Here is a 12,998-nt window from a genome sequence, read left to right as displayed (position 1 = left end):
CCCAGCGTCTGCTCCAACCCTCCCATGGCTCATTCCCCACACACCAGCCACCCGAAAATCTGAGGCTCCAGCTCCCAGATACACTGGCCACCCGCACCCCCGTGAGTCCGGCACGCCCTTGGGTTCCATGCAGTCTGCTCTCGGGCACGCTTCCTGCAGCTCCGCTCCTCCTCGCCAGTCAGGTCCCATTCCAGCACCTCTCCTGTCTAAGCTATAGCAGCCCAGCCCCCTTCAGTCACTACCCTGTCTGATTCTTTCCATGAGACAGCCCCTTCTCCGAAAGGATCCTGCTTTTGCATGTTTACTTGTTAACTGTCTTTCTCCTGACTACAAGCAACTACTCCAGGGCAGGGGCCCATCTCTTTTAAGGGCTGACCCACTACAGGGGCTCGATAATCATTTGTGGAAGGAAGGATCTTGAATAGCGTGTGAAAGGCTCTCAGAGGCACCACACTCATCCCCTCTGGCCACTTTGGGGCCCACGTTTGCACAACCCAACATCGTTTGCAAAGCAGTGGTCACATTCCATTCAGACGAGGAGGTCTTGCTACCTCTCCACTCCCCATCAGATGAAGAAACAGAGGCACAGAGAAGACCCAGAGGTGTGCACATAGAGCCCAGGAGCCCAGGAGCTGCTGGCCAGGAGGGATGACATCCAGGCTGTCAGATGGAAGCTGGGGCCACAAAAAAGACAAGACTCTGTGTGCTTCTAGCAAGGCTGCTCAGCTTCCAAGGCCAGGCTGGGAACCAGAGGCCTGATTCCACCCCGTGCAAAGCCAAAGAACAACGTCTCCCACCTCAGGTGGCATTTTCTCAGTGTCGTTAGCAAAAATGCTGCTTCTAGAGCAATGGTTCTCCACCAGTGGCATCTTGGTCATCCCCTTGCCGCAGGGACATCTGGTAATGTCTGGAGAAATTTTGGTTGTCACAAATGGGGAGAGAGTGCCAGCATCTAGTGGCATTTAGATGTCACTAAACACCTTACCATGCACAGGACAGCCCCCATACCAGAGAACGGTCCCGCCCAAAATGTCAGTAGTGCCAAGGTTGGGAGGCCTTGTCTGTAGTCACTTTCCCTTGGAGGCACCCATCCTGGATGGCTGGAGAGGGAGACCTTTCCAAATGGCTGGGTCCAAGCCTCCTACAGTACAGTCAGGGAGTGCGAGGCCAGAGGTAAAGGGGGATGCCTAGTGTCATTGTAATGGACCCAGGCTGGATGCAAGACATCCCACTTGGGCTGATAACTGGGGGTGGGCAGGGGAGACACGATGTGCTGAGTGTGATGTGCTTGTTTGGCAAGGTAGCACAGGCGGGGCCAGCAGCCCTGAAGTGCTGCCCACTCCTCCCCCACCCCCCCACACCCCCAGAGAAGGACATTAGCTTCCCTCTCACGCTTGTGGCAGAGGAAGCCGGCTGTGCCTTTGAAAGGCGGCAATTACTGGCTGGGACCTTTGTTTCTGAATTCCTAGGCTGTGCACAGGCCTCTAGAACGTCCGAGGGTCGGGATTCTCAGAAGCTTGCCCCCAGTAGCGGAGCTGTGCTTCCACTGCACAAAAAGGGCACAGAGTTATGGTAGTGGTGGGGGTCCTGGGCCCTAGTCCTGGACCTGGCACCAATGCTCTTCTGGTCTCTAGATCTCAGGTATCCTCATCTGTGAAAGGGGAACATTGATCCTGGCCCTGTCTGTGTCTGAGGCTGCTGTGAGGGTTGGGAGTCAGGACGCATGCCAAGGCAAGATGGCAGGGATGGGGCAGGCCCCACTTAGCACCTGCCTTCTGGCCACTCCTCCAGGCATGCTCCACCTCAGGGCCTCTGCACCACTGTTCCCACCAGGCTGTTGGGATGCTCCTCGCCCCTCCTGTGCTTCCAGGCCCAGAGGCCTTCCCTGGCCACCCTCCCATCTCTGTCTATTCCCTTCACCTGGATTTATTTTCTCCATAGCTCTTCACCCCTTGACACATTATGTTAAAAACCAATTCTTTGTCCGCTTGCTACCTGTGCTCCTGCCTGCCACACATGCTCTGTGAAGGCAGAGGACTGCTCAATGAGGGATCCTGAGTGCCCGACACCCACAGGTGCTCAGGAAATATGGCAGAATGCAGAGGCTCCTACAGCCTCCACTCTGACCCCTGCTCTGTCCTCCAGGGAGTGAGGCACTGGGGCGTTGGCTCTAAGGTCAAGTGTGACTCCATCCGATGGAGGGCTGTGCAGTGAGACCTGAGTGGGCAGGGGCACAGAACCTGCTCGGCCCCCACACACCCTAGAACAAAGAGCCCCATCCACCCTCCCTTCATGCCAGAACTTTCCTGGGCTGGCCTCGAGCAGGGCACCTGACTGACCAGCCGGCAGAGTGGACAATGCAGACAGAGCTGCAGTGGCGCCCATGGCATGGGTGGGTGGTGCAGAGGCCAGGCTCAGCCCCTACAGGAGCCTCCTCAGCCTCCTTCCCTGGGGCCACCCTGACGCAGGCACCCACAGGCCTGCTGGCACCCTAGGCCAGCCCATCAGGGGTGAGAGTGTGTGTACCAGTGTGAGCCTGCAAGCACATATGTGTCAAAATGGGGGCTGTGTGCCCATGTGCAAAAGTGACAATGCCAGAGTTTGACTACAGGAAGAACTGGGTGTGGGAATGTTCTGGAGTCTGTGTGTATATGTGTGTGCATGTGAGATTGTGCAATGGGCATATGAGGAGCTGTGAGTATGAGGGCAGGCAGTGTGCTATGGTGTTGGGCAGCATTCACACCAGGATACCCACATGTTCAAATCCCGGCTCTGCCCCCGCAGTCTCGAATCCTGAGCAGGTGACGTCTGTGGAGTGGGCTAACAATAGCCCTGACTTGCTGGGTGGCCATAAGGATTGTCAGCTTTCACTAAGCAAAGGAAGTACTGTTATGATGCTATGTGGGTGTGACTGTGGAGTGTCCGTGCAGAGGATCAGGTGAGTGCGTGAGCGTGTTGCTCATGTGTATACACGTGTGTACCACTTGGCTCTGTGTCCTCCAGGAGCGCACGCGGCGGGGCTGCCAGTCCCCAGCTGGCTCAGGGAAGCAGGGCCCAGATGGCCACTCCCTCACTCCCTGCAGTCCAGAGTTTCAGAGTTGGTCGCTCTGACATCTCCTTCCTGTATAGCATCTGCTGCAACCCTGACACGTGGGGCCCAGCCCTTGGTTGCTGTCTCCAAGGACAGGGCCTACTACCTTGTGAGTCTCCTTTTGGGCTTGTTCAAAAACCCCCTCTCACAGAAGCCAAGCTCTTTAGCAGGACGAAGCTCCCCCAACTCCCCTCCTCCCTCTCCATGCCCCGGCCACATCCACCCTGCACAGGTCCCCACACAGGGTCCTCCCTTCCGGGACCACTTGTTTCCCACCCCAAACAGGGGACCAGTCGACTTCTAGTCACCTCTACAACACAGTACAGATGTCCCCTCCTCCCCAATTCACATCGATGCACTGAACACAGCCCTCTAAGTCACCCCCACTGCCAGGACAGGCTGCCTGTCACTTGTCTTTCTTGCCCACGAGACTGGAACAAGGATCTGCTGACTTCCAGTCCAGGGAGCTTTCCTCTAGGCGCAGTCTCCAATATTTTTTTCTTTTTTGTGAAAACAGAAAATGCTCTTTTTGGAAGACATCAAGATACAAAGCACACAGAAGCGGAGACCCTCAGACGCCCCGGCTCCCACCAAGCGCAGCTGCACACCAATAGAAACCGTCAGGCTTCTCCCCTGGGCTGCAGCCTTGGTTGTCATGGGAACTGCCGGCTGCAGGCTGGTCCTCAGGAGACCCACCAGCCTTGGATCTCGGAGGAACTATCAGCTGCAGCCTGATCCTCCGAGGGGCCTTCAGCTGAGCTCTGGTCTTTGGGGTAGTAACTTGGACTGCAGTCATGCTCTTTGGGGGGACCTTGATTTGAGGGGAAACTACTCCAAGCTGTAGCAGCTCTCAGGGGACATGTCAGTAGTACTCTGGTCCTTGGGGGAATTTCAGGGCCAAATGGTGGAGCTAATTTCCCCTGATGGGCTCCTAGAGGCCCGCCTCTGGGTGCAGATGGGCAGTGGGGACCTAAGGAGATCCTGGGGCAGGCTGGGGTGGATGGCAAGACAGTACCTGTAGCGGTCAGTTGAGAGGCTGCTTCCGGTGTCCAGGGAGCTCCTGAGGTGGCAAAAGCGAGACAGGGTTACTTATGGTCCCACACACAGCAAACCCCTTGGGGGCCATGTCCACTCAGGCCCCAGCAGGTGGTCCCAAGACAGGTCCTGGGGCAACTGAGCAGCCCTGGGAAGAGTGTCTGCCCCACATGCAAGAAACCATGTGCTTTCCTTCCCCCTGCTGGGTCAACGGAGAAGCTGCCTTGTCTGTAGCCCATGGCAATGTCAAGTCCCACTGCCCCCTTGACAGATGGGGAAACTGAGGCTCAAAGAGAGGAAGCACAGTGAGCAGGGTTAAAGGTCCTCTCTGGCTGCTCCAGACTTAACCTCGGGTATGTTTGACCTGAGCCACCATGCTCCTTCCCCAAAGAGCCCTGAACCAGGAATCTCAGCAGATCCATGGGTTTGGGCCCACCCAGCCTCCATGCCAGGAGCCCAGGGGCCCTGGAGCCCTGATTTCCTGCCCAGAGACTCAGCGTCCAGCTCTGGATCTGGGCCCAGGAGCCTGGGTCCTGCCTCCTGCCTTCGGTCTACGCTATGGGGTGTGGGCCTGGAGCCAGCCCAACCAGGATCACATCCCACCTCCATCCATGACTAGCCATGGACTTGGTGCCTGTCCCCTCACCTCTCTGTGCCTCAGTTTCCTCATGTGTAAAATGGGAGTAGGAAAAGCAGATCTCTCCCAGGGGCAACTAATGCATCGGAAAGGACTATCTCTGCTTTGCCTGGCAGCACACCCCACCTTCTACATCTTCAGGGCATGGGGTGATGCTTTCCTAGAGGCTGGGGGCCCCATCCCAGCAACACTGCCTGTACCTGCCCACCTGGGGCGCATCAGCTATGACACAGAACTCATCCCTAGAGACCATGTCCTTGGAATACCCTCTCCTCCAATGCCACCTGCCTTCCTGCATGGGGCACCCACACCCCCCATCGCTGCCTCACACGCTTCTCCTGAGACCTTAGAAGTCCATGGCACAGGCCAAGCCTGGGCCTATGTTTGGCCACAGTGGGGTTTGACATTCTGGGCCCATGCTGGGTGCCTGCCATGGGTCATCCCAGCTTTAGCCTCCGTTTCCCTACTTGCTCTCGTATAAGAGCCCTGCTGGACACACTCCTGGAAGGAGGCTGACCTTCCTTCCCGTGTCCCATGCTGGCCTGTGATTCCACTACTTTCTGCCTAGCTACCATCATGGCCACTGGGAGATCCCATGTTCAGCAGATTCGAATCCCCAGTGCCAGGCCCTGCTCCACACGTCATCCCTTAGGGACGTGAGCGTCCATAAGGGCGGGAGCGTCCACAGCGCAATGCCTCCTTCTCCAGCCCCAGCATAAGAGGCCGCAGGTGGCACCCCTCTCCCCTTGAGCCAGAACCCACCCAGGGCCACACACGGTGGGCTTAGCAGCTCTACCTGTGTGCCAGTCATGCCTTGCCAAAGCTCATGAAGAAAAGAAGACATGAGGGGCGGTGCCAGGAAGCCATGAGCTCACTTCCTGGACTGGTCACAGTCCTGTGCCCAATCTGGGATGGGCAACAGGTTTTATAGGAGGGAGAGCTAGCGGGGCGGCAAGCAGGCCTTCCCTCCCTTCCAGTGCCAGAACCCATACTGGGTATGGTAAGGAATTTGGGGCTTCAGGGAGTCCTGGATCTGGACAAGAGGACCCAGCCCTCCATCCCCCAGCCTGGCCACTCAGTTGCACACGAGCCACATGAGATGATACCAATACAATGCGACAAAGATACCACAAAATGGCACCAGGTTCCTGGGCCCCACAGGCAGAGCCCACTGTTCCCAGGCCCAGGGCTGCCCTGCCACAGCCATAGAGATTCAGCTCCCCAGCTCTGATCTCACTCTGGCCACATCATGACAAACAGCAATATCTTCACCTACTGCAGGGAGCCTACCTCGGGCTATGTGTTCTTCCCACACACTTCCTCATCCAACCCTTGCATTAACCTTATGAGGTACATGGAATCATGCTCCCACTTCACAGAGGCTGAGGTATGGCTCAGGGAGACCCCATACACAGAACACCATTCTATTCTCTGCCTCCTTATTCAGACGCAAACTCCTATTTACCCTTCAAAACCCTGCTCAAATGTCAACCTCTTTCTCTGTCTACCTTGCACCCTTCCTCAGCAGACTCCTTTCTTCCTTCTTCCTTTCCTGTCTCCCTCCTTTCCTTTCTTTCTTCTCCTCTCTCTCATTTCCCTAATAATAGCAAATATTTTTTGAGCAGTTAATAAGTGGCAGGAGTGTTAACACTTCACAGGTATTAACTCATTGAGCCACGCAACAGAGGTACAGTTACACCCTACATGCTGTGGTACATGGGTCCAAGGAATTGAGCTGTGTGCAATACTCTCTCTCCAACCAGAGAGTACGGTCGATGAAGTCCACATGTGAAGATGGGAAACTGTCAGATGGATGCAACGTGCCCTACAGGCCTGCTGTGGCCCAGTGCTGAACCCCACAGTAGGCAGTGGCCCCTGCCTGCCCTCTCCACTTCTCCCCACCTGTGTCCCTGCCCCCACTCCCCACCCTGGGAAATCCTCTGTGGCCTGGAACACTCAGCAGTTCCTCCCACCAGCTGCCTCGGGGCCCTGCCCCTCCAAGACAGTATAGCTAGGAGTGGCTCTGAATGGAGATCCTCCCTCTGTCAACCGCCCTGTTGGGTCCAAGTTGTCTGCAGCCTTGTCCAGCCAAGACTGAGGCCTTGTTCTCCCTGCCGTCCTTCTTCATCACTCAGCACAGCAGTGCACAGGCCAGGAACAGGCCCCAGTAAAAAAGGCCCAGAGTGAGGGTGCACAGGGTCCCCAGAGAGACCCTCAGCCCAGCACACCTGAATTTGGAACCAACCCCAACTGGTGTGTGCCCTGGGGATAGCAATAATAGCGCCTACCTCCCAGAGCTGTTGAGAAATGAGACAGTGCCCATAAAGTAAAAGGGCTTTGCAAACCAGAAAACGCCATTGCATGCATATTTGAGATACATCGTTATTATCATTACATAGACTAGTGTATATCGAGATGTAAGAGCTTAAAGGTTAACACATGTGTTCTAGAGCCAAGAGGGCCAGGGTTCAAATCCCAGCTGTGCCACCTACTAGTTGAGTGCCCTTGGGCAAGTTAACTAACCTCTCTGTGCCCCATTTTAGTTTTTTCATCTGTAATGTTTTGGGAAGATTAAACAGGTTAATACATTTAAAAGGCTTAAAACAGTGCCAAGAACAGAGTCAGCATTCCATAAAAGCTAGCTCTGACTAGGAAAGGACTCAAAAGATTTGTATGATATTCAATATATCTTATATTGCATTATATTACATATATTCATGTGTGATACCAACAACATACAAACAAAATATAAATGTTATAATAACATGCACACATATTTTTTAAAACATTACCTCTATGTTAATAGATATTTGTTATATATATAAACATATGAGTCTCATTTTATATATGAGGGCACTGGGGCTCAGAGAGGTACAGCAACAAGCTCAGTGGCACCCAGTTTCCCTAAAGGTTTGCCAGCCCCAAGTCCAGAGCTCTGTCTACCTGCTGGAGCTGTGTCGCTTCCCCTGCTTCACCCCCAGGATCTTTGGGGGATCCTGGTCCAGGCTTATGGACACAGAGCTGCCAGTCAGCTGGGCAGGGGTCCAGTCTCTCCTCCATCTTTCGCCTCTGGCTCAGAGACAAGCAGCCCTTTCCAGCCATGCTGAGTGAGGCCCCCCTCCTCTGTCCCCAGCCCCACTCCACAGCATCCTGGGGAGGCTGCTTCCTTTCCCTTTTCAGAACCAACTGGTTGCCCCAGGCCTACACCCTGGCACTGCTTCTGAACAGCACCCGACCATTGATGCAAAGTTCAAGAGCAGGAAAAAGTGCTGGCTCTGTGCTGCACAAAGTCAGGAGAGGGCCCCCGGGGAATGGGCTGTGACTGGCAGGGGCACCACAGGGATCTTGGGGTGTGATCTGTTCTGAGGTTGGGTGCTGGTTACATGAGTATGTTCAGTTTGTGACAATTCTACAAGCCATATGCTGATGAAGTGTGTATTTTTCTGTACATAGATAATAATTCAATATCAATTAACACAAAGACAAAAACCAAACAGTCTGCCTCACGTTCAGTCTCCAGCACCAGCCTGGAGCAGCAGAAGCCCAGGCCTCAGGCTCAGCTGGAACTGGTGGTCATCCCCTTTCTTGCACAGCACTTGCGTGGCCTTGGAAACCTCCCTCCCTGCCTCAGTTTCCCTCTGCTAAATGAGGAAGTGGTCAGTGTTTCTATCCTGGCTGTAGGGTAAACACCCTGGGGTGCTTTTAAGAAATATGGACGCTTAGGCCCTAATGTAGACCAAGTTCCTGCACCTAGGGCTTCAAAAAAAAAAAAAAAACTGCTTATTTTGAAATAACCATAGATGTACAGAAAGTTCCAAACAAAAAGTACAAGATCCTGTGTGCCCCTCCCCTAGCCTTTCCCAGAGATAACATCTTGCACACCTGCAGTACACCATCGATGTTAGGAAAGCCACAGCCCACTGGGCCTATGGGGACTTCACCAGTTACACACGCCTGCATGTCCCTGTGATTCCTTCTCCCCCAGCTCTGTGTGGCCCCCACGATGATCCAGCACAGGGCCGTCTCCTCACCAGGCTACCTGGGCACCCTCCATAGCTCCCTCGCCTCTTCCCACCAGCCCTCATCCCTGGCAACTGCCCATCTCTTCTCCATCCCCATCATATTTTCATCTCTCAAGTGCCACACAAATGGAATCATCCAGTGTGCCACTTTTTAAGACTGGCTTTCTGCACTCAGCCCCATGCCCTCTGCATTCAGTCATGCTTGGGTGTGGAGGGTCCGCTCTGCCTCTCTGCTGAGCAGTGCTCCCTGGCATGGCTGGGACAGTGTATTTAACCATTCACCTGCTGAGGGCATCTGGGCAGTTTCCGGTTTGGGGGCTGTTATGACTAGGACTGCCGCAAGTGTTCTTGGACCGGTGTTTGTGTAGACGCAAGTCTTCATTCTCTGGAAGAAATGCCCAAGAGCCCAGCTGGTAGGTCATGTGGTGTGTGTATGATGAGTTTTAAAAGAAACTGCCAAACCGTTTTCCAGCATGGCTGTACCACACTCCCACCAGCAACAGGTGAGTGATCCAGTTTCCCTGCAGCCTACCTGGCGTTTCACGTTGTCCCTTTCCGTGTTAGCCATTCGGACAGACGTACACGGTGCCATGTCGGTTTTTTTTTTTTTAAATGAAAGTTCTCACATATTTACTACTGAACCCAGCCAACCAACGCGTTCATAACATATTCAGAGAGAAAAAATACATTCCCAATAAAACATGTCCAACTCTCCAGATAGTGGTGACATTTTCAGCTTGATTTGGCAACATGATTGTGACCCTGAGACAGCACCAATATGTGTGCCATCTCATGTGTAATTCTTTATAGACCCAGCTTGGTTCTTCTCCAATGTCTCCTTTTGGAGTTGTGCCTGATTTTATTACCAGTTTTCATCCAAATCCACGGGGGAATGGGACGATTTTGCTTTATTTTCTTGGCCGGAAATCACTTACTCCTGAAAGTCTTATGGGAAGACAAGGCGAGAAGTGGAGTCAAGCACACACCACAATGATGGAGAAAGGAAGAGAAGGAGCTGGCTGTGGTTTTAACCTCGTTTCCCTGTGGGGATGCTGCTACCCATCCTTCCATGAGCTTCTCTGCCACCTGCACGTCATCCTTGCTGGAGCATCTATGTGTACCATCTGCTTCAGAAGCTCCCAGACCTAACGCAGAATCAGTGAATCCCCTCGAGCCTCCCAAGCTTAGACAGTTCTGCCATTTTAAAAGAACCCATTCGCTGCCTTAAGAATTCTTCCAGAACATCCTGTGCTTTCTGGAAGGAACAACTGGATCCGGGCCTCAGGGCGGGGTCCAGGTGGCCAAAGGCAGCTCTGAGTTGTCTCAGCCAGATGATGACCTTGTGTGTTCCTGAGAGGGAATGGGAGGAAAAGGGAAAGAAGGCAGGGACCACGGGGAGAAGGGAGACTCTAGGAGTCAGCTCACAGCCCCGGCAGCTGCCATGACTGGGTTCGCCAGGGGCAACCAGCGAGTGGGCTGGGTCTGTGGTTTCGGGTGGGGGCATGACCTGGGAGGGGCTCGAGGAAGGGACGCTTCAGACTGCTACAGGCCCCAGAACGGGTTGTATGAGTAATTTGCCTCAGTTTCCAAAGGGGTGGGGAGGACACAGACCTCTCTGTTCAACTGCCCCCTCCCTCTTACTAAATAAGTCGCATATATTCACTGTACTAACTTTAGAAAATAACAGTGAAGCACAACAAGAAAAATAAAATTATCCACCATTCCAACTCCCTGGGGATACCCCAGTGTTAATATTTGACGAGATTTTCTGGCTGTGCCTGTGTCTGGATGTAGATGTGTTTTAGTTACACAAAAATACGCTTCACTCTGTGAAACACTTTCCCCCACTTCGCACCGTCTCTCGAGTGTGTTTCTGGGTCTGGAAGCATTCCTCCCCTCGCCCCATGGAAAGCTGGTGGAGCCTGGCAGGCACTCCCCTGCCCACGGTGGGTGTTGAGCTTGGCTGTCTCTCTCGTTGGTCCTGGTAAACAAGGCAGTGGCTTCAATAGGGTTTCTGTGCACAGCCACAGTCTATCCTTTAGGACCAATTCCTGGCATGGCTGGGGCACAGGAGGGATGTTTTTTGGGCTCTGGGTACACCCGGATGTCCACCCAGAGGTGGCACCAACAACACACTCCTACCAGCAACTGACTGTGAGTGCTGGACCATTCTTAGGGCTCCAGAAGTTTCTCTGTTTGGGGCAGAAGCGAGGGCAAGGGAGGAAGCAGTGGGCACCCTTCTACCCTGTCCCCCACACACCAGGCCCTGGCCCTGCGGTTTACATGTCAGCCATTGGTGTCCACAGCCAAGCTATGAGCTGTGTCACAGAAGAAGTGAACAAGAGCACGCTGGGTCTGCATTCCTGGCCTCCCTGCTACCCCACCATGTTGCCAGAGAGAAGGAAGCCTAACAGCGATGCCAGGTCTCCCAGGCTCACTGTGCCCTTTGAGCTCAGGGACGGGATGCAGTCATCCCTCCTCTCTGGGCTTCCTGAGGCTGAGGCGCAGAGAAGTGAAGAGGTGGCCTCTGGACTTGAGCCCAGGAAAGCCACTGGGTCACCTTGCGGTCTCATTCCATGATCCCCGAGGGGTGAGGCTGTCTGCCAGTGTCACATGGTGGGACCCCAGGAGCCACGGTGGGGCACTTCGGTCAGACGGACCCTGTTGGGCTTTCCAGTGCAGGCCTCAAAAGCCACATGACCCTTCCTGAGCCTCAGTTTCCTCATTTGTAAAACGGGCTGATCAGCGGTTACAGCAAGGCTCCCAGGAGCTGACGGCTGGAGGCGCCTCGTAAACTGGCCTGAGGGGTTGCTACACTGGTTCATGCCCGCCTGTCCTGCCCAGGCCTCCCAAGCTCTAAGAAGGCCACAGAAGGCTCCTGTCCACCCACTGCCAGCCTTCCTGTCCTGGCTCTGGGCCACAGACCGCCCTGCCTGTGGGCTTGAGGCCCCATCACTGGGCACAGTGAGGCGATTGTCCCAGGGTTGGCCTCCACACCCCTCCATCCTGCCAAACTGCCCTGCCCAGGAGCTCAGCCCGCCTATGTCTGGAACACTCCCTCCTGTGGGGGCAGACAGGGGTCTCAGTGAGGTCTTCCTGGACAGAGAGCCCAGGGTAGCGAGGCAGAAGCCCTGGGGTGAGACCTGTCTGGGCCTGAGTTTCCCCATCAGTGTCATGAGGAGTTTGTCTAGAGAAGCAGTTACTAACTTTGGCAGGGAGAGTCTCAGGCCACTTTGAAACGAAGCTTCATTCAACCTAGTCTCCACGCAGCCCCCACTTTAAGGTCTAAGAGCTTAGTACTAATTCATTTCATGCTCACAACCACCCTGTGACACGAGATATTCTCCTTCCCACTTTACAGATGTGAAAACGGAGGCACCTAGCCATGATCAGAGGCATGACTCAAAGAGTGAATAGGACAGATGCCTTCACCACCCACATAGGGCAGGGACACAGGCAAAATACACAAACAATATAATCTCAAGGGATCCAGAAAGTAATACCAGGAGACAGTGGATGGGTAGGGTGGCGAAGCAGGGGGCTGCCCCCACTAACCTGGTCCAGAGCTGCCTCAAGGAAGAGGCGACCACTGAGCCAAGGTCACAGAGGGAGTACGTGCTGTGCAAGGGGCCAGCAAGGACAAAAGCTTGCAGAGTGACCTCGGAACATCCTGGCGGAGCGGCCCTGGGATGCAGGGTCCAGGTCCAGCGTGGGCCAGGCCAGGCATCTACTGCAGGAACGAAGGCCTGGCTTTCATAGAGAGGCCCACCTGGATCGTCACACCTGCCAAGTAGCACCACCGAGATGTCCCCCCAACCACCATCCCAGCTTCTTCTGTGACCCCCAAAGGCTCCACTAAGGACTCTCTTCTTAAGGCAGCAGCACAAGTCATGAGTGTCTCGGGTCAGGGCATGTCCAACTTACCCTGGGCTTGTCCGGGTGGGACCAAGGCCTCACCATGTGGCCTGGAGCCTGACCAAGCCTGTGCATCAGTGTCCTTTGGTCCCGAGTCCAGGACTGCTGCCAAGTCCTGTTCATTCTAGGCCCAATTCACTGACGGGCAAGAAGCAGAGAGAAACCTTAGTCTAGTACAGGCTTGGGGGAGGGTGTACCTGCAATCTTTGGAGTTCAGCGCTCCCAATCTCAACTCCTTGCCCTGAAAGAACCATCTGGCACCACCCCATCTACAGGGCAAATACAGCTTCCAGAAAAC

At 54.5% G+C, this 12,998-nt stretch overlaps 1 protein-coding gene across 2 annotated transcripts in view; it reads right to left on the bottom strand.

Moving 5' to 3' along the window:
• IQSEC1 (IQ motif and Sec7 domain ArfGEF 1) overlaps positions 1-12,998 on the bottom strand; it is a 176,827-nt gene that overhangs the window by 148,141 nt on the left and 15,688 nt on the right. Inside the window, exon 2 of one of the 2 annotated variants that reach the window (XM_009200179.4) lies at positions 4,107-4,151. The exons of the other annotated variant lie outside the window; for it this stretch is intronic. Within the exon in view, the coding sequence (XP_009198443.2) occupies positions 4,107-4,151 (45 nt within the window). The remainder of the gene's footprint in view (positions 1-4,106; positions 4,152-12,998) is intronic. 2 annotated transcript variants of the gene reach the window in all.

This window comes from Papio anubis, chromosome 2 (assembly GCF_008728515.1).
Source record: "Papio anubis isolate 15944 chromosome 2, Panubis1.0, whole genome shotgun sequence".
Taxonomy (NCBI): Eukaryota; Metazoa; Chordata; class Mammalia; order Primates; family Cercopithecidae; genus Papio; species Papio anubis.
This window is presented reverse-complemented; position numbering and strand designations above follow the sequence as displayed.